Genomic DNA, 22,053 nt, shown 5'->3' on the forward strand with positions numbered 1-22,053 from the left:
TTGCAATTCCTCTTGGGTATGTAACCAAGAGAAATGAGAACATATGTTCACACAAAAACATGTGCATGAATGTTCATAGCAACATTATTCATAATAGTCAAAAAGTAGAAAAAATACCAATGTCCATCAACTGAAGACTGCATAAACAAAATATGATACATTCATAAAACAGAATATTCAGTTCAGTTAGGTTCAGTTCAGTCGCTCAGTCGTGTTCGACTCTTTGCGACCCCATGAATTGCAGCACGCCAGGCCTCCCTGTCCATCACCAACTCCTGGAGTTCACTCAGACTCACGTCCATCGAGTCAGTGATGCCATCCAGTCATCTCATCCTTTGTCATCGCCTTCTTCTCCTGCCCCCAATCCCTCCCAGCATCAGAGTCTTTTCCAAGGAGTCAACTCTGCATGAGGTGGCCAAAGTACTGGAGTTTCAGCTTTAGCATTGTTCCTTCCAAAGAAATCCCAGGGCTGATCTCCTTCAGAATGGACTGGGTGGATCTCCTTGCACTCCAAGGGACTCTCAGGAGTCTTCTCCAACACCACAGTTCAAAAGCATCAATTCTTTGGCGCTCAGCCTTCTTCACAGTCCAACTCTCACATCCATACATGACCACAGGAAAAACCATAGCCTTGACTAGACGGACCTTTGTTGGCAAAGTAATGTCTCTGCTTTTGAATATGCTATCTAGGTTGGTCATAACTTTCCTTCCAAGAGTAAGCATCTTTTAATTTCATGGCTGCAGTCACCATCTGCAGTGATTTTGGAGCCCAGAAAATAAAGTCTGACACTGTTTCCACTGTTTCTCCATTTCCCATGAAGCGATGGGACCAGATGCCATGATCTTAATTTTCAGAATGTTGAGCTTTAAGCCAACTTTTTCACTCTCCTCTTTCACTTTCATCAAGAGGCTTTTTAGTTCCTCTTCACTTTCTGCCATAAGGGTGGTGTTATATGCATATCTGAGGTTATTGACATTTCTCCTGGCAATCTTGATTCCAGCTTGTGTTTCTTCCAGTCCAGCGTTTCTCATGATGTACTCTGCATATAAGTTAAATAAGCAGGGTGACAATATACAGCCTTGACATACTCCTTTTCCTATTTGGAACCAGTCTGTTGTTCCATGTCCAGTTCTAACTGTTACTTCCTGGCCTGCATACAGATTTCTCAAGAGGCAGGCCAGGTGGTCTGGTATTCCCATCTCTTTCAGAATTTTCCACAGTTTATTGTGATCCACACAGTCAAAGGCAAAAAATAATAGAATATTACTTTCCAATAAAAGAAGCAATGAAAGTGCAACAACATAGATGAATCTTGAAAACATTATGATAATTAAATAATTCCGTCCCAAAGGATCACATACTATATGACTCCATTTAAGTGAAATATTCAGAATAAACAAATCCATAGGAACTAAAAGTAGATTAGTGCTTGCCTGGGGTTTGGGGGGATGAGAAAATTGGGGTGTAATGGCTAAGGGGTGCAGTATTTCTTTTTGTGGTAATGAAAATGTTCTAAAATTGTGATGGATGCACTGAATATACACTTTTAACTGACTGAACTGTATGCTATATAAACTATATCTCACCAAAGCTCTTAAAATGAGTAAAACAAAAACTAACCACCAAACTACTAAACTACTGAGCTCTAGCTCAGCAAACTGGTTCACAGCCAGAAGCTATATTTTTCCTTGTTCATACAACAACCATCTCAAGTATAATACATGAAAATGAAAATTACTTATTTTTTTTTATCCAATACATTTTTGTACAAAATGTCTGAGTGGCCCTTCATTTGAACTCATGAGAGATCTGAGGAATATGCCGACCTGCATACTGTGGTTTGCCACGGTTCTTCCCCTACTTCTCCAGTATTTTCCTAGTAAATTCTCACCTTTATCTGAGAGTTTAAGGTGGTAAAGCAAGTATGCCTGCATAGGAATCTAAAGTTGTAAGCAGGTTATGGAAGAAAAAAGTTTTGTTCTTTTACTTTCAACAAGGCATAAAACAGTGTTTATATAAAAACCTATATGTAGTCTCTCAGTGGAATTTTAACTTTGTATCAACCAGGAGACAAAGAACTATTTTTGAAACCTTGAAGTATCATGCAGGAGACAAAAAACTATTTTTGGAATGGCGAAATCACTCTGAATCTGGTCATTCTTAGTTCTCAAAGAGATGTAAAGGGGAAAAAGCCTATCAAAAGAAAGGACCAGGATGAAAGAGTCAAGTCAGGTGAACTGCAATTTTTCATACTTTGTTTTGTTCCAGCTACTTTATGAAGGAAAAAATTCAAGCAGTTCAGTTGAATTTAAGTCAAATTTGCTGCTGCTGCTGCTAAGTCGCTTCAGTCGTGTCCGACTCTGTGCGACCCCATAGATGGGCTCACCAGGCTCTGCCGTCCCTGGGATTCTCCAGTCAAATATTTAAAATTAGCACAGTATTAAATTAAGGGCTTTGAGGAAAGCTTTTAAGACTCTAAAATTTCAAAGACAGAAAAAAATGCTTAATCAAATTTACAACTTAGTTTACTCAAATTCGACTCAATCCTTTGTGGGTCATCTGAACAATTCAGTGAGCAATGAACTATTTCTTGTCTTCCCTACACACCTGAACCACTAACTTGTGGAGACATACCCCAAAGACAGTGGCCCTGCAAGGCAAAAAGGAAATTATTTCTACCCCTGCCCCTTGCATCTACATCCTATTATCACAAGGTTTCAACCACTGGACGAGCTAAAGCTTCCCACTATCGTCGCTTTGGCCAGTGATGAGTATGATCTTCTATTTACTCATAATAATCCCAGCCAGAATCAGTTTGGGCATTTATTTAAAGCAAATGTCATCACAGAACAGACTACTATAAAGGGATATAATTTCTTTCTGAGATTAAGAAACGTTTTACTTTTGGCCATATTTCCTGTTTCTGTGAGATAAGCACTTGGAAATAAAATAAATAGGAGATCTATGTAATGGAGAAGAATGGGCACTTGGCATTGAACCTAAACTCTGGATGCTGGTTCTGTCACTTCTCAGAGTCTTCTCTGCAAAATGACAAAAACTGTTTGACCTACCACAAAGAATAAGATTTTACATGTGAAAGCCCTTTGACAGGGAACGCACCATGACAGTATAACATACAGAGGAAAGCTTTAGAGCGTGTAAGTACCGTATGTAATAAATATGAGGATAGTAGAACTCCCCTTCTACATTTTTATTTGTTCCTCTCATATAGATATCTGAAGTACCACTATGGGCCTTCAAATTGACTGGACTTTCTTCTTTGATGAAGCCACCAGTTTCAAACTCGAGTCATGATTCCCTTTCAGCATCACCCTGGAGTATGCAAGTTCAATCACTGATGCTCTCTCCCTAGTAATCCTGTTATAGGGCAGGGCTTCACTAAAATATCACATCAAAGTCCACAGGAAGTGCTGCTATTTGTACACCCATGCCACACTCTAACAGAGGGGCTCTCTGGTTGCTCCAGCGCCCATCCACCTGCATGAAGGCTCAGGGGCTGAATGTATCAGATGCTGTTGGAAAACTCTTCCTTGCAGCAACCTCTCACTTTCCTCTTGCAGAAGGGAAGAGTACAGTGATCAAATCCAACATCATAATGGTAAAACAAACAAACAAACAACAACAACAAAAAAACACAGCGTATCAAATAAGAATAAAAACCAGGCCAAGGTCTGACCAGATTTAGATATACTTAACATATTAAAGTCTACTATGGAAGCTGAGGTTCAAGACATTGACTGTAGGCATAGAAGAGGAAATACAGAAACTCTCCTAGGTATAAATTAGGACCCAGGTAAACGGGAAAAGCAAAAGGCCACAGAGCAGCTGAGCTGTCCAGACCCTTGAAACATGAGCTGATGTGGGCACGCACAGATTTCATTTTCAGAGTCCACACACACGTGACCAGACACCCAGAAACAGGTTTTACCTTTCAGTTGTTCCATGTGACAGCTGTCTGTCAAAACTAGGTCAAGGCTGCTCAGCCCAGCACGGACATACTGATAGGGCTTTTCTGCTGTCAGCTGGATATTTCTAACCTAAACCTGTCCTGGAGAAAGAAAATCAAACTGATACAAAATTATAACACACACTGGGCCGTGATACCTACAAGACCCATTCTTGGTGGCTGACAAAAGGGATTTTCCTCTAACTCTTTCCAATCTCCCACATTGTGGCCAAGTCTTCAGTAACTAAACAAAAGCGAAGCATCACCCCACCCCAGGCTGCTTCAGTGTCTACCACCAAACTAAGCATTCACCTCGAAGGCTTTCTGTACACAATAGGACCTTAGAGTTCCTAGAATACTTAGGCACGAGTGATCTAGAACACTTGAGATAGCAACAGAATGGGAAAGCAAACTCACTTCGATGAAAGTACATTTTAAAGATATTCAGTAAGTTCAAGCTACTTAATATAACAAAATAACACAGATTGGGTGATTTACATGGCACACACTTATTTTTCATAGTGCTAGAGGTTAAGAAGTCCAAGGTCAAGGGGGTCAGCAGATTTAGTTCTTGGTGATAGCTCTCTTCCCAGTTTGCAGACAGCTGCCTTTCTGTTGGAGCCTCACACGGGGGACACAGAGAAGAAGCTTTCTGGTCTTTTGTATGGGCGGTAATCCCAACATGGGGATTCTGCCCTCATGATCTCATCTAAGCTAACTATTTTCCAAAGGCCCCTATCTCCAAATACAGTTGACCCTTGAGGGACATAGATCTGAACTGCACAGGTCCATTTCCACACGAATTTATTTCAATAAATATGTACTACAGTACTATACCATATGAGGTTGGCTGAATATGTAGATGTAGAACCATGGATAGAGAATGTCCAATGTCAAGTTCTAAGTGGATTTTTTGACTGCATGGAGGGTGACAATGTCTAACCTCCACATTGTTTAAGGGTCAACTGTATTATCATACTGGGGGTTATGACCTCAACCTTTGAGTTTCAGGAGACACGAACATTCAGTCTGTAACAGAGGTTTTTGTCAAATACTCAGGAGACTGAGGGATATGAGTCACGAAACTCCAAACTCCATCAAATCACACTAATAAAATGTACATATATATCTTCAAAGCACTGTGTATATGACTCTATGTACATATAAGTATGCATAACCCCCTTTGCGGAGAAGGCAATGGCAACCCACTCCAGTACTCTTTCCTGGAGAATCCCAGGTATGGTGGAGCCTGGTGGGCTGCCGTCTATGGGGTCGTAGAGAGTCGGACAGGACTGAAGTGACTTAGCAGCAGCAGCAGCAGCCCCCTTTGCAACAATGTCTCTTTGGGCTTCCCTGGTGGCTCAGATAGTAAAGAATCCTCTTGCAATATGGGGAAGACCGGGGTTCTATCCTGGGTTGGGAAGATCCCTGGAGAGAGAATGGCTACCCACTCCAGTATCCCTTGCCTGGAGAATGCCATGGACAGAGGAGCCGGGTGGGCTGCAGTCCATGGGGTCGCTGAGGGTTGGACGCAACCGAGCGACTTCACTTTCACTTTCACACATTGGAGAAGGAAATGGCAACCCACTCCAGTGTTCTTGCCTGGAGAATCCCAGGGACGGGGGAGCCTGGTGGCCTGCCGTGTATGGAGTTGCACAGAGTTGGACACGAATGAAGTGACTTAGTAGCAGCAGTATGTTCATTAAGTGGTATGTGGCCCTATAAGGCACAAGACCACTTTATGTCGAAAGGAACAGCCATCAAGTCCTGGATGGCAGCATGAGGAGAGGGAAAGGATTCAGAACCCAGATTATCCAAGTTCAAGGTTTCCTTTTCTGAAGGTGCCATCAGCTGTCTCACTTCTCCCAGGCTACTAAACATATTCCACCTCTTGCCCTGCAGACCTTCCACCAAATCCTAAAATTAGAACAGTGAAGGGACAGAGAGTGATAAAGTGCTTCATAACAACCTTCACTTCAGAACCAAAAAGCAACAACTGCACTGCTTAGGAATCTGTGACTTGTGAATTTCTAGTCAATAAGCTACAACTCTCTGTGAGGACTCAATCTTCAAAGCTGACAAGTATTTTTTACATACATGTATAGAAATAAAATATAATTTTCGTTTTATAAAAAACAATGTATTCTCTTCTAATACATGAATGTTAGAGTCACAAAAGAATAAGTTTTCTTTTGCTATGTTAAAATGCACTATTGTGTTCACATCGTAAGTGAAAATTTACTATGGAAGCAAGCTTTTTCTTACACTCAAGAGTTATCGTATTAAAATGTTTACTGAATTGAGAGTTTCAGCTACATTTCCCACACCCAATTTTCCATGGTGGAAACATCTAAGACACAGGATTCAGTGCACCCACACATAACTTGAAATATAGTTCTTTGAGTTTGGAGAACATGCCAAAATTTCCAACAGCAAGCAGGACTGAGATATCAGCATGGAAAGAAGGTCTCCTGAAGAGCTCCTGAAATATGCTGCTGCTGCTGCTGCTAAGTCACTTCAGTCGTATCCGACTCTGTGTGACCCCATAGACGGCAGGCCACCAGGCTCCCCCGTCCCTGGGATTCTCCAGGCAAGAACACTGGAGTGGGTTGCCATTTCCTTCTCCAATGCGTGAAAGTGAAAAGTCAAAGTGAAGTCGCTCAGTCGTGTCTGACTCTTAGCAACCCCATGGACTGCAGCCCACCAGGCTCCTCCGTCCGTGGATTTTCCAGGCAAGAGTACTGGAGTGGGGTGCCATTGCCTTCTCTGCCTGAAATATGAGCACCTTATATAAAATACCTGAAAATGACAGATAGCAAAGCAAAATGACCACAAATTTCCAAAGAGATTATCAATGATTGTGTCCCTGATTGTCATTATTAGTCCATATTTACTATGAAGGTTAATGTTGTGTCAACTTATTATTATTATTATTGACATGTGTCAACATGTCCACAGCATGCCCAGGTTACGTATTATCTCTGGGTGTGTCTGTGAGGGTATTTTCAAGATGACATTAGCATTTGAATAAGCAGTCAGTAAAGCAGGTTTCCTCCCCATCATTCAATCATTCATCATTCGCCTTTACAGAACAAGAAGTGGAGGAAAGAGGAATTTGCCCCATTTTCTGCCCTCACTGTCCAGCTAGAGCATCTCATTTCCTCTGGTTCTCAGGAAAGACTACACCACCTTCCTCCCTGTGGATGGCAGTCAAGGGACTCCTACCCCTGTCTGTTTCTCTGAAGAACCCTGACTGGTACCTTTATCTAATGGCGGTACTGGACGTAATATTCAGTGGTACACAGAGAAGGTAGAGACTCTGCTCTCCGCAGGGGAAAATTACCTCTCAGGAGAAAAACTTCTCAGATCTGCTTTGCTCCACTGGTTATGTAAAATTCAAATCTACTCTCTCCTACATCTTATGTTGCAATTAATAGAAAATGCATCTGTAGTCTAGCTGGAAAGAGAAACAGAGTTGGAAAATCTGGGTTCAAATTTTCAGCTCTGCTGCTTGCCACACACAGCCCTGGAGGGCTCCCTGCCTTTCCTCTAAGAGTGCATTATTAACAACACCTACCATGCAGCTTACGTATGTTATGTATAGTGAGGCATTTACTCAAAGAAGTTTATAAAACTTTTCCTTTCCTCTTCCATATATTACAAACAGTAAACTCTTACCTTTTTTCCTCAAGCTTCTACCTTAGAATATTTGATATTTATGACCTTCAAGGGTGACTGCTTTGATGATGCATGTTATGGATCTAATTATTATACTTGTGCCCCCTAAATCCATATGATGAAGTGCTGACCCCCAATGGAACGTTACTACGAGGCAGGGGTCTCTGGGAAGTAATTAGGTTTAGATGAAGTCTTGAGAGTGGGGCTGCTCTGACAAGGTTAGTGCCTTTGTAAGAAGAAACCAAAGATATCCAACTCCATCTCCATCTCTCCCTCCCCGTCTTTCCCTCATCTCCCTCATTGCTTTTCTTCTCACTCAATCTCCCATGTGAGGACACGACAATAATTGGAAGCCAAGAAGAAGACTCTCACCAGCAACTGAACTGGCTGGCACCCAGATCATGGGAATTCACAACCTCCACAACTGCAGGGAATAACTGTCTGTTGTTTAAGCCTCCAGTTGACTGTATTTTGTTACAGCAACCTGAGCTGAATAAGACAAATAGCATTCACTCATTTGCATGTAAATGTTCTTGTATTAAATCCAAGGAAATAAAACTCTTTTTATTGCTTTATTGGTACTTTCACCTGGTACTTGTGAAAAATTCCTGATGGCTTCTGCATTTTTTCGAAAGTGTTTTTATATATTTTCTCCTTTGACCCATAAAAAACAACCTTGTGAGATATACAGGATATGGATTATTATCCCCATTTTACAAACAAAGAAACAAAAACAAAACACAGGAGTTCAGAGGTCACACCAGTTTAACAGAGGATATTTCTGATTAGAAACAAAATCTATTTCAGTTTTTGGTATTTCCAGACTGCTCTTAGCCAAACAATCTCTCAGGTACCTGATTTTATGCCACTCACTTTGTGAATAACATCACAAAGTGTTCAGTAGGATACAGGCTTAACTATGGGCATAATATTTTTCTCAGTTCCAAAGAATTAGAAGTCTTACTCACCAAGATGTTTCATTCAAACCCCAGGGCAAGACACACACATGGTTTAAAATTGGCTCTCAGGGGTGTTCTACCATGAGTTGCTATAAACACATTTGGACACAGAGAATGTAGAAATAAAAGCCAGAATGAAGTGTATAATGGTAGTACTCTTGCCTGCAAAATCCCATGGATGGAGGAGCCTGGTAGGCTGCAGTCCATGGGGTCACTAGGAGTCGGACACGACTGAGTGACTTCACTTTCACTTTTCACTTTCATGCATTGGAGAAGTAAATGGCAACCCACTCCAGTATTCTTGCCTGGAGAATCCCAGGGACGGGGGAGCCTGGTGGGCTGCCGTCTCTGGGGTCGCACAGAATCAGACACAACTGAAGCGACTTAGCAGCAGCAGCAGCAGTTATACTTTTTAATGTTGGAGCTATTTTTAAATCCTTTTGCTTTGATTTTCTGTGCCTACAAGTCTCTCTTCCCTCCTCAAAACCTATCTTATTTAAAGACTTTTCAATTAGTGTGTGAAACCAACGGGTCTGGGGGCTTGAAAATTATAAAAATCAGCATCCCTAACTAAAATCATTCTAATAAGTGCTGCCATTTCGTTTCACAAAAACTGTTCTATTCAAACAGGGATGCGCTCAAGGATATGTTATCCAGGATTCTATCCATAATGCATTATCTATTGCTGATATTAATATTGTACTCTAGAATCACACTTTTAGAAAATACCATACAAATCTACTGTCTATTCTTTTCAAGAGCCTCAATTACGGAAAACTTTCTATTTTTGGAAACAGTCAAATCATCCCACTAACAAAGAAAGGTGGATGAACCAGCTAAGTGATCCCCCTTGAGGTTAAAATAATAAATGTAGCTATTAAGTGACTGACTTCTTTTACAGCATTTACAAACTAGGTCTTCAAACATATTATGTGCTTTGCTACCTCAGGACCTTTGAACAACTGCTCCCATTTCCTGGAATCTTTTTATTGCATGATCTTTTTCATCAGTAAAAGAGTTAGTTCAGTTCAGTTCACTTGCTCAGTTGTGTCCGACTCTTTGCGACCCCATGAATCGCAGCACGCCAGGCCTCCCTGTCCATCACCAACTCCTGGAGTTCACCCAAACTCATGTCCATTGAGTCGGTGATGCCATCCAGCCATCTCATCATCTGTCGTCCCCTTCTCCTCCTGCCCCCAATCCCTCCCAGCATCAGGGTGTTTTCCAATGAGTCAACTCTTCACATGAGGTGGCCAAAGTATTGGAGTTTCAGTCTCAGCATCAGTCCTTCCAATGAACACCCAGGACTGATCTCCTTTAGAATAGACTGGTTGGATCTCCTTGCAGTCCAAGGGACTCTCAAGAGTCTTCTCCAACACCACAGCTCAAAAGCATCAATTCTTCGGCACTCAGCTTTCTTCACAGTCCAACTCTCACATCCATACATGACCATTGGAAAAACCATAGCCTTGACTAGACAGATCTTTGTTGACAAAGTAATGTCTCTGCTTTTTAATACGCTGTCTAGGTTGGTCATAACTTTCCTTCCAAGGAGTAAGTGTCTTTTAATTTCATGGCTGCAATCACCATCTGCAGTGATTTTGGAGCCCCCCAAAATAAAATCAGCCACTGTTTCCACTGTTTCCCCATCTATTTCCCATGAAGTGATGGGAACAGATGCCTCTAGGGAAATGCAAATCAAATCCAAAATGAAATACAACTTTCTACCCTCTGTTGTTATTTAGTCACTAAGTTGGGTCTGACCCCTTTGCAACCCCATGGACTGCTGTCTACCAGGCTCCTCTGTCCATTGCATTTCCCAGGCAGGGATACTAGAGTAGGTTGCCATTTTCTTCTCCAGGGGATCTTCCTAACTCAGGGATCGAAACAGCATCTCTGGTATCTCTGCATTGGCAGATGGATTTTTTACCACTGAGCCACCAGGGAAGACCTTCTATCCTCTAGGATGATCAAAATAAAAAAGACAGATAATAAGTGTTGGTGAAGATGTAGAGAAATTGGACTTTTACGCACTGTTAATGGGAATGTAAAACCACTTTGGAAAATAATTTGACAGTTTATTAAAACGTTAAACATACACTTAAATTATGACCCAGGCTCAACATTTAAGTATTTTTCCAAAAGAAGTGAAAGCACAAGTCCATACAAAGACTTGTACATGAATGTTCAGAGCAGCTTTGTTCATAGTATCCCAAACCAGGAAAAAAACAAAATAGCCATAAATAGGTGAATGGATAAACAAACTGTGCTTTATCCACATGATAGAATACTACTGAGTACTGATCTGCACACAAATAAAATGGGTGAATCTCAAAATAATTAAACTGAATTAAAGAAGACAGACAAAAAGAATACATAGTATGATTCCATTTACATAAAATTCTTTAAAATGCAAATTAACCAACAGTGACAGAAAGCAGACCAGTGGTTGCCTAGAAATTGGGAGGGGACAAAGGGATTAGAAAGGGACATGAGGAGACTTTAAGGAACGATAAATATGTTCATCATCTTGGCTGTGGTCATGGTATCAGAGTTGTATAATGTGCCAAAATCTATTGATTTATGTACTTTAAACATGTACAGCTTATTGTATGCCAAGTATACCTCAAAAATCTGTTAAAATTTTTTAATTGCTCAGTTGTACCAGCCACACATCAAGAGCTCAATAGCTACGTAACAGCTGCTGCTGCTGCTGCTGCTGCCAGGTCACTTCAGTCATGTCCGACTCTGTGCGACCCCATAGACGGCAGCCCACCAGGCTCCCCCATCCCTGGGATTCTCCAGGCAAGAACACTGGAGTGGGTTGCCATTTCCTTCTCCAATGCATGAAAGTGAAAAGTGAAAGGGAAGTCACTCAGTCCTGTCCGACTCTTTGCAACCCCATGGACGGCAGCCTACCAGGCTCCTCCATCCATGGGATTCTCCAGGCAGGGGTAATGGAGTGGGGTGCCATCGCCTTCTCCAACGTAACAGCTAGTGTCCATTAAATTGGACATTGTAAATAAAGACTGGTTTTGCCATTGTCGAAAGTTCCAGTTAACAGTCATGCTCCAGGCGTCAGCAAACTACACAACAGATTTACCTCTTATTTTTCTAAATAAAGTTTTATTGGAATATAGTTATGCCCACTTATTTATACATTGTCTATGGATGCTTTAGCATGACAGTGGCATAGTAGGTAGCTGCAACAGAGACCTTATGGTCTACAAACCTAAATTATTCACTATCTGGCTCTCTGAAAAGATTTGCTGATCTTGCTATAAATCATAAACCCTGAACAAGAGGGTCATATCTATTCCTGCTGACTGCTGTACATAACCCAGCTTATATTTAACAAGTACCTAATATATAGCTTCCCTGGTGGCTTAGATGGTAGAGTTTGCCTGCAATGTGGGAGACCTGGGTTCGATCCCTGGGTTGGGAAGATCTCCTGGAGAAGGAAATAGCAACTTATTCTTGCCTGGAAAATCCCATGGACAGAGGAGCCTGGAGGGATACAGTCTGTGGGGTCACAAAGAGTTGGACACGACTGAGCGACTGACACACACATAATATGGAGCACTGTCCTAGGAACTGAGGCAGCAGCCTTGAACAACACAGAAAACGTCCCTAGTCTCATGGTGTTCACAATCTGGTGAGCGGTTCAGGTAACACAACCAAGAAGGAAATAAGAATATACAAGGCAAGACTGAATACTGAGATAAGAACAAAACAAAAGGCACAGGGCATGACTGAGGGGCAACTTCCACTTGGGTAATCAGAACAGGCCTCTGGGAGAACCTAAGATGGGAACGACATGAAAGAATCAACACTGCAAAGATCTGTGGCAAAAAAAAGACAATAGCAACACCAAAGCCTCAGAACAGAATGGATTTGATGAAGCGATGTGTGAAAAAGAAGGCCCATGTGGCTGGAGAATACACAAACAAGGCAGGAAAGGCAGATGAGGTGAGAGGAGTAGGGAGGGCTAAAAAGAGGAGTTTCAGTTTTATTCTAAATATGACAGAAAGCCACAAGACGATTTTACACAGTTAGAAACATGATCAATTTACATTTTTGAAGATCACTCTGGAGCTTCTAAATGGTGACTGGGTCAGGTAAAAACCAAAAAGGTGTTAGACAAGTTAGCGGATTTCTGCAAAGGTTTAAGTGAGAGATGATAGTGGTTTGGCTTGGACTACAATGACAGCAGTGGAGATGAAGTGAAGAAATTCAAGGTATGTTTTGAAGTGACAGTGGACGAGCATTTCCGATGGTTGTTGTAGACTGAGGACATAAATACCAGATTTTTGGCTTAAACAACTGGGACAAAGTAGTGTGAATTACAAACACGGTGGGAAGTACAAACATAAGCGCTAACATATGCTAATATTCACTCCATTTCACATTAAATTTTTCTATCTTGAGAGTTACATACTATTGTTATTTTCATTTTACAAATAGGAAACTGGAAAGGTTAAGTAACTGACCTAGATTTGAAGGCTAGTAAAAACACAATGTAGACTTGAACCAGGTCAGTTCAGTTCAGTTGCTCAGTCATGTCCGCCTCTTTGCGACCCTGTGAACCATAGCATGCCAGGCCTCCCTGTCCATCACCAACTCCTGGAGTCCACCTAAACCCATGTCCATCGAGTCGGTGATGCCGTCCAACCATCTCATCCTCTGCCGTCCCCTTCTCCTCCTGCCCTCAATCTTTCCCAGTATCAGGGTCTTTTCCAATGAGTCAGCTCTTCGCATCAGGTGGCCAAAGTATCGGAGTTTCAGCTTCAGCATCAGTCCTTCCAATGAACACCCAGGACTGATCTCCTTTAGGATGGACTGGTTGGATCTCCTTGCAGTCCAAGGGACTCTCAAGAGTCTTCTCCAACACCACAGTTCAAAAGCATCAATTCTCTGGCACTCAGCTTTCTTTATAGTCCAACTCTCACATCCATACATGACTACTGGAAAAACCATAGCTTTGACTACACAGATCTTTGTTGACAAAGTAATGTCTCTGCTTTTTAATATGCTGTCTAGGTTGGTCATAATTTTCCTTCCAAGGGGTAAGCGTCTTTTAATTTCATGGCTGCAATCACCATCTGCAGTGATTTTGGAGCCCCCAAAAATAAAGTCTGACACTGTTTCCACTGTTTCCCCATCTATTTACCAGGTCATCAAACTCCAAATTTCACCACACTGTGCAAAACTGCCTTTTCAATAGTAGTTCCTAGGAATATGAACCATATTCTACACAACGGCAGTACCACTGGATTTTAATTTTCAGGATGACTAGTTTGAAAGATGCTACAGTTTTGCTTGTCCTTCAGGGACTATTAATTAAGATCAACTTGTTTTCATAAAGTAAAAGATGTAATAGTCTGCTATATACACTTTTCAAAGCACTTTCACCACTATCTTCTCTTTGATACTCCTTTTACGAATGAGGAAACTAAAGCAAGTGATTTCCTCAACATCACTCAGATAGTAACAGAGACAGGACTAAAAGCCAAGTGAACCCATTCCATACAGTAGTCTGGCCAATAACATTGTCTTTAAAAAATGCTGAATATTCAGTAAGAAACACATTTTTCTCCACAACCCCAAATGCACATACATATACATAAATAAAACAGAGCAAAAAGTCATACAAAGCAATCTTTACCCCTACTACTGTGCCAATACTTTCTGTTCTATTTCATTTTTTAAAATGCTGACTGCAACTGACAATTTCAACAACACTGATCCAAGTCTCAGTAATTAACAGCAGTAGTACAACAGCATAGTAGACATTTTAAGAAATAAGTCTCATGATTCACTAGGACTACCAAGCACTAAAAAGGTAAGAGGAAACATAAAAAAGATCAATCTGCTGAGTATTTGGGATACAAGAAGATTGTGGTCCATGAGAGTGTAAATGGCAATGATTCTGAGTTACAATTTGGAAATTTTATTATAATTAATTACTATTGCTATGGAGGTCTCAAATCAAACAGATACACCTACTCACATTTAAAACAGGCAGAGATGCACATTTCTGGAAAAATATTAAAAGAAAATATATAATATATGTTAAAATATTAAAAGTAAAAATATAAAAAGCAGTTCTTCAATAAACACAAGTCTTCAATTTTGCTTTTGCCCTAAAGGGAGTAAAAAGCTGTAGAAAGACCAAGCAGGCAAAACCTATTTCCTTTTTTAAAAAAGAAAAAGAAAAAGACTGGATTGATAGTGTGACAAATCATTACGTTTTATAATGCAGGACAAAAATGGCTTAAGATGCACAACAATCTTTCATTTATTGAAGAAATACTTCTTGATTGGTCAAGCTACTCTCATGCTTTCTTGCTTAATTACCATTAGCCAAAAAAAAAAAAGATGAGATGTGTTCTGGCATACAAATGCTTTATTTTCCCCTATTTCTTAAGTTTACAAGAATAAAATTTGCTTTTAAACTATGTTGATTACTGAATAGTCATACAATGCCAACCTAGCAAATTCTCTCTCTCTCTCTCTCTCTCTCTGCATATCTGAAGGGGAAAAGCGACAAGGACAAACCGCAGCCTCCATATATCAAAGACAGAGCCAGCACTACAGCAGATACATCATCAAGTTCACTGACACTCCTAGATGGCTCTGCAACAGGGTCAAGGTCCCTGGGTGCTCACAGAAACTTCTACACTCCGCACCAACCTCACTTCTTTTCTACTGACCTCCAGCCAACCCAGGATTCTGCTGGGCAAAATCATGAAAGGCAGTAAGATCCGGACAACGAGGGAGCCTGCGTAGCCCCTTAAGGTTCCAATGATACAAACGTATTGAAGCATTCCTCAAGATGTTTTTTAAGGATGACTTAGATTATCCCGCTAGTCCCATTTTTCTTTTGTTTTCCCCCAACAGAAGCTGGAAGGTCACCACCAGGACACAGAGCAAAAACGGCCAAATATCAGAAGGGGGAGGGGAGGAGCGAGAGCAGAAAAGGCTAGAAACACCCAAATCAATTCCTCCGAGAGCCAAGCCGCAGAGGCCGGCAGCTCGCGACCGCTTGCACTTGCTGAGGGAACCATTCCAAAGAAACCTGACCCGATTGGAGTCAGCACGCCGCTCGGCGGCCGCGTTTATCCTAAAGGAACGCTACAAGTTGTTGCCCGCATCCTTGCTCCCGGCTCTGACAGGGGCCGCGCGCACCTCCCGCAACCCGGCCCCGCGGAGCCCCGGGGGCCAGCGGACGAGCGCAGGTTGCGGGCCCCACCGCCGCCGCCCACCTGCCCCTCCAGTCCGGTTCCCAGCCGAACTGGCCCTCCGCGTCCCCGGGCGTCAACCGTTAGCATCCCCAGCACAGCTGCAAAGGCTGACCACAGCCTTGCAGTGACCCGGGGTCATTCCGGGTCTCGTTCCCCCGCCTGCAAGCACCCCACCCGGTCGCCCTTCGCCCTGCAAAACCCCGCGGAGCGGCCGCGGGGCCGCGTCCAGGTGAGGGGCTGAGAGCCCCACAGGCGCTGCTCTCCGGCCGCCTACCTTCCCAACGCGCGGTCGCCGCGCCAGGGCGGATCGCCTCGGCCCTGGCGATCTCGGAGCTGACCCCGTCAGGTGCCGATGAGCGCCTGAGGGACCTCGGGGAACCCCGGGGCCGGGCACCCGGCGGGGCTGGGGAGGGCGATGGCGCAAAAGCGGCCCGCGAGCCCCGCCTGAGGGAGGAGGGCGGCGGATGAGGACGGAGAGGGCGGCCGCCCGGCTCACTAGGAGAGCGACACTGACTCTAGACACGACGAGCCCGGGGGTGCCGGGGTGACCTGGGGAGACGGGAAGGCAGGCATGGCCTCGTACAGACGCGGCGGGTCTCGAGCCTCGAGCGTTAAATACCCGCGGCGTCCGACCCGCGCAGCGGCGAAGGGCGCGCGCGGGCGGCGGCGGGGCCCCGCTCGGCGTCCTCACCTTCTTCGTGCCGGGGCCGCCTGCGATCCGAGACACTCCTGTCAGGGAAGAGGAGCGCCCCGGCTGTCCCCCTAGAGTCTCCTGCTGGGGGGACATCGCTTCCATGAAGAGCGCTTGAGAGCAAATCCCAGCCCAGGAGGAGGTTAGGCTGGCATGTCCGCGGGACGGCGGCCGGACAGGCGAGGGCGCGCGGGACCGAGACGGGCGGCCGCGCTCAAGCGGCGAGCCGGGCTCCGGGGGCGAGCCGCGCGCCTCCCGTCGGGGCCATGTACCGCCGCCGCAGGGTTTGCCGCGGGGACGGCCCGTCAGCTCCGCGGCCGCCCCGCCTCGGGCCCGCCCCTCGGCGCCTGGCGCCCAGCGCCGGGCCCGCCCCCGGCCGCGGCCCACACAGCGCCGACCCTTACCGCGGCGCGCCACGGCGCGCGCCTTCCTAGATATTATATTAGGGAACGGGCGACCGACTGACCTCGGTCCGCGCCTCCGAGTGCGGTCAGCTCACCCAGCGGTATCACGAACGCGGGCCTCTAGCGCGGACGCGCGCCTCTGCAGGCGCTCGAGCCACTTGCACCCGGCTCCATCCCTTCCCGCCCCGCGGCACCGCGTGCGGCGGCGCGGCTGTGGCCACCTCAGCCTGAACGGAGGAGTGGCGGCTATTCCCGCCTCGCTCTCGGCCGACAGCGGCGGGGTCCCCCGCCCCTCCCCCGGCGGGGAGGCCGGGGATGGAGGCGCACGTCGCTGAGGGCCGCACAGTGGAAGCCCGCGGTCCCGCACGCTAGCCTGCTCCCGGACCGGCGCGGGCTCTGCAGCCCACGCACGATTTGCACCCCGGCGGCAGCCCCCGCACGATTTGCACCGGCGGTTTCCGCTGTCTGCAGGCTGCAGAAACCCGGGCATTCCAAGCGTGTAAGCTCAATTAAGGAAAATGCGGCAGAGAGAGGGCTCTGAAATTTGGCTTAGCTGTTGAGAAGCCTACAATATGTGGAAGTGTTTATCAGATATCTGCGCTGAGAGCATAACTTCCTGTCAGCCCAAATAGTGGCAAATTTTTTAAAGGCCAGAGAATAATCAGAGGGAAGGGATTTGGAGCTTACTCGGGCTGAGTTGAGCACCGCCGTACTTTGCAGGACTGGCTGACTAGGGAGGCTGGTTCGGTAGGTGGCATTCTTCCCTTGGAGTCAGGACTCCATAAAGGATGGTTTGGTGATGAAGGACGCAGCTCGAGGATACTAGCTTGTGGAAGAGGTTTGTTTTTGTGGTAAGAAAAAACAGCGGTTCCTGCCGGATTGGGCTGTTATCGAGTCAGATTATAGAAGAATAGGGTTCTGGCCAGCACTGTTCCAAAGCAAAAGTTGCTGTCCAAAACACACCCACACACTACCATCACCACTAACCCCACAATTGTTATTGTGGAAATAAGGGGAGAAAATAGTCCAGTCCATTTTATGCCTTGCACATATCACATTGTTTAAAGTAGGCTTGTTACATCGGCTTTGTAAATCACACACACACACACACACAGAGATATATATATATATATATATATATGTAAATTATATACACCCACACAGACACAGATTTTCAGGGTGACTCTGCTGCTTAGAGCCATGTCCAGACAGGGCTTTGCATTCACCCTTGAGGTTTTTTGGAATTTTACACTTTACACTGCAGAGGGTTTTGCAGCTCTTTTCATTCCTTGTTGAAACCATGCTATTATGATTCCTATCTTGCATGGGTGATTTCAGTTTTTCTTACTGTTTCGTTTTTTAATTTCAAGAATTAAAAAATATTTAATGTAATTTACATGTTATGTTTAAGGCTTATTGTCTTCTAGAGACGAGAACTCTTTGTTGTTATTGTTCATCCCAAGTGCCTATAGCCGTGTCTGGCACATTAAATGTTGATTCAATAAATGAATGAGACACAAAAGGGATATAAAATAGATCCAGAAGAGCCAGGCTAGACTTGATTATTTCACTGAGTGTGTGCTCATTGGCTAAGTCATATCTGACTCTTTGCAACCCCAGGGACTGTAGCCCGCCAGGCTCCTCTGTCCATGGAATTTTCCCAGGCAAGAATACTAGAGTGGGTTGCTATATCCTTGAAACGATCTTTCCGACCCAGGGATCTAACCCATGTCTCCTGCTTGGCAGTCAGACTCTTTACTACTGAGCCAGGAGGGAAGCCTCATTGCATTGAGAGCCTTGTGTATTATCAGGTGTTTATTTTGAGATATATACCTCATGCTCCAAATCAAAGTAGTATTTATATTGCATATAAGTAAGTAAGTAAGTTAAATCGTTCAGTCGTGTCTGACTCTTTGCGACTCTATAGACTGTAGCCTACCAGGCTACTCTGTCCATGGGATTTTCCAGGCAAGAGTACTGGAGTGGGTTGTCATATCCTTCTACAGGGGATCTTCCCAACCCAGGGATAGAACCCAGATCTCCCGCATTGTAGGCAGACGCTTTACCGTCTGAGCCACGAGGGAAGTCCTTATAGTGCATATATGGGAAACCTACTTTTACTTCTTACTTTCTGAGTGCTTTTATTTCAAAATCCATTGGTTTTGATTTGCATAGAAAACCATCCTACCCCTCTCCTGTAAGGAGTTTGGAGGGAGGTCTCACTTCCTAAATAAAATTGAGTTTGCTCAGATTAATATGATCACCAGTGTATTGACTGAAGAACACAAATCAGATAATATCACTTCTCTGCTAAAACTTTCTTTGGCCTGCTGTGTCTATGGAATGAATTTCAAAAGTTGTACTACAGATGTCAGTACAGTTTGAAACCCTTGTCCTCAGTAGTTTCTTTTCTCATTTCTTACGCCTTTTCACCTCTCACCCTTTTCTCCCTCTCACTGAACTTATCTTGACCTCTCACATCTTCATGACTTTGAACAGGCTGTTCCCATTGCCTGGGAAATTTTATTTCCATATTTTCCAACCTCTTGCTTTAAACTTACTTATCTAGTGCAGGGTGCATAGTAAATAACCAATGAATATTTGTTACAGAAATAAATCTTCAACACTTAGGTTAATAATTAAATCAGGGAAATCTTCCTGACTTTAGTCCTCTTTAACCTCCACACACCAATCACCACACACACAGGGTTAAGCACACATTCTGCAGTAGTAACAGATAATGTTTATTGAGCACTTACTTTATACCACACTGTGCTAAGCATTCTACACATACTAAGTTACATAAATCTTCATAAAAATCCTACAGGGTAGATTCCTCACACCTTACTTTGCAAATGGAGAAACCAAGCCACAGAGACCTTAAATAACTTGTTAAACAGATGGTAAGTAGTGAAGCCAAACTTGGAAAAGCTGGGGAATTTGCTTCAGAACCACTTAACCATTTCCCTTAACCACTTGGCTATACTGCCTCTCCTGTGTATGGTTTCTTCTCTTTCTAGCACACAATACACTTTTCTCTTATCATCTATTTTACTTGCCTGTAAGCTCTGTGAAATTGAAGGTTAGATTTATTTGCCTTTTCTTCTCTGTGCCAGGCACACAATTATACTTTCAATGACTTTTTTGATGATTTACCTTTGAATGAATGAAGAATTGGAAACAACCATCCTACAAGGAAGATGCTCTGGTGGGGAGGAAACAATCCTAGGCTAGTCCTGTCATTCCTTAGACAGTAAAAACCATTTCCCCTGTCCTGGGAATGTTATGTTGTAGAAAAGGGTGATGCCAAAAAACAAAAGTGATGACAGGGCAGTTGAAGGAGTGTGATGACAATGCCTTGACACAAGCAGGATGTATCCAGAATATTTTGAAACCAACCATAAAGCAAAGTACTAAAAATAGCAACATGTAACAGCTGGAAAATACCAATAGCAGACCTTTAACAGGAACCAATCTAAGAATGAAAGCAAAAGGTTTTGCCAACTATTAGATTGACTAACAGTGAGTAAGTTTAGCTATAAAGGGAGACATCCGTGCAACTTGTTCATTCAATGTGTATTTATTATGTGCCTGCTATGTGCCAGACACTGTGCCAGGTACATAGAATATGGTCAAAATGAGTTCACAGGTGTAGTCCTTGTAAGCCTCAACATGCACACAAGAATCATAAGCAGTGTTATCTAAATATCCTAGAGCTGGGTTGTAAACGATGGCCCACAGAGTGAATTCAGGCATTTTTCAACATAAACACCTTTTTTTTTTTTTTTAAACTTGTTGGCAACCTTACAAATCAAGATAATTTACATAAAAATCTAGGTGCTCTTGAAAAAATTCAGAAAATATTAGCAACACTCAGCTCATGTTCTGCAAGGCAAAAATCAGCTAAAACTGAGTTCTGTTAATTACATTTCATGTTCACAACAACCCTGTGATTGTCATGGGCTTCCCACGTGGCGCTAGTAGTAAAGAACCTGCCTGCCAATGCAATGCAGGAGACATAAGAGTCGCAGGTTTGATGCCTGGGTTGGGACGACTCCCTGGAGAAGGGCACAGCAACCCACTCCAGTATTCTTGCCTGGAGCATGCCATGGACAGAGGAGTCTGGCAGGCTGTGGTCCACAGGGTCGCAAAGAGTCGGACATGACTGAAGCGACTTAGCACGTGCGCACCCATGATTGTCAAGTCATCACTGTCCCTGTGTTGGGGAACCACTAAAAGGTAAGACAATGGAAGAGGAAAAACTGGCAAGAGAGGGAGAGAACAGGGAAGAAAAGAATGAGAAACACCCTGTGTATGTGTGTGTGTGTTTAAAGCCAAAGTAATAAGACTTTTTCAACAAGGGAGGTTGACAGTGTCTAGTGTTGCAAGAGATCAAGCCCTCTCCAAGGTGACTAGGAATCTTGATAGAAGAGAGCTTTTGACTTTAATTATCAAGATCAGATGTGGCGCTTTCTTTATCATCCTCGGTTAGAATCTCAAATGGGGCTGTTTCTTTACAGAACAAATCCCGGTTCTAAGAGTGGAAGCTTATGAAGTGGGAGGCATAGGAGTTAGAGAGAGGAGGAAGGAAAAGAGAAAAAGCTCAGACTAGGAAAAGAGCTAGGGGCCAGACCACGAAGGGCCTTGGACTGCATGATAAAAATTTGGTTATTTTCCAGGGAAAGTGGTAAAAAGGGAACCAGCATTATTTCATTTAACCTTGACCATCACAAAGATGTGGCAATTATTATGGTGGTGTGGTGGTTTAGTCGCTAAGTTATGTCCGACTGTGTTGCAACCCCAAGGTCTGTAGCCCACCACGCTCCTCTTTCAGGGGATTTCCCAGGCAAGAATATTTGAGTGGGTTGTCATTCCTTCTTCAGGGGATCTTCCTGACCCAAGGGTCGAACTTGTGTCTCCTGTTTGGCAGGCGGATTCTTTACTGAGCCACCTAGGAAGCCCCAGATATTGTTATAGTTACTTTAAATATGAAGATGAGACTCAGGATATTGTTAAGCAACTTTCTGAGATCACATAACCAAAAAGTGATGGAGCCAGAATTTAAACCTAGATCTGATTGAATCCAAAGACCATACACTTTGGATGGGA

At 43.8% G+C, this 22,053-nt stretch overlaps 1 protein-coding gene across 5 annotated transcripts in view; it reads right to left on the reverse strand.

Moving 5' to 3' along the window:
* ARHGAP20 (Rho GTPase activating protein 20) overlaps window positions 1-17,124 on the reverse strand; it is a 219,124-nt gene extending 202,000 nt beyond the window's left edge. Inside the window, exon 1 of one of the 5 annotated variants that reach the window (XM_070803387.1) lies at window positions 17,007-17,124. Coding sequence is in view for 2 of the 5 variants with exons in the window: in XM_070803384.1 (XP_070659485.1) it covers window positions 16,541-16,645 (105 nt within the window). In the remaining 3 variants the exon portion in view is untranslated. Of the gene's footprint in view, window positions 1-3,950; window positions 5,582-16,123; window positions 16,441-16,540; window positions 16,810-17,006 lie in introns of those variants that run through there. The other 4 variants (XM_070803384.1, XM_070803388.1, XM_070803385.1 and 1 more) reach the window with 4 other exon arrangements.
* Window positions 17,125-22,053: the final 4,929 nt, after the last annotated feature.

This window comes from Bos indicus, chromosome 15 (genome assembly GCF_029378745.1).
Source record: "Bos indicus isolate NIAB-ARS_2022 breed Sahiwal x Tharparkar chromosome 15, NIAB-ARS_B.indTharparkar_mat_pri_1.0, whole genome shotgun sequence".
NCBI lineage: Eukaryota > Metazoa > Chordata > Mammalia > Artiodactyla > Bovidae > Bos > Bos indicus.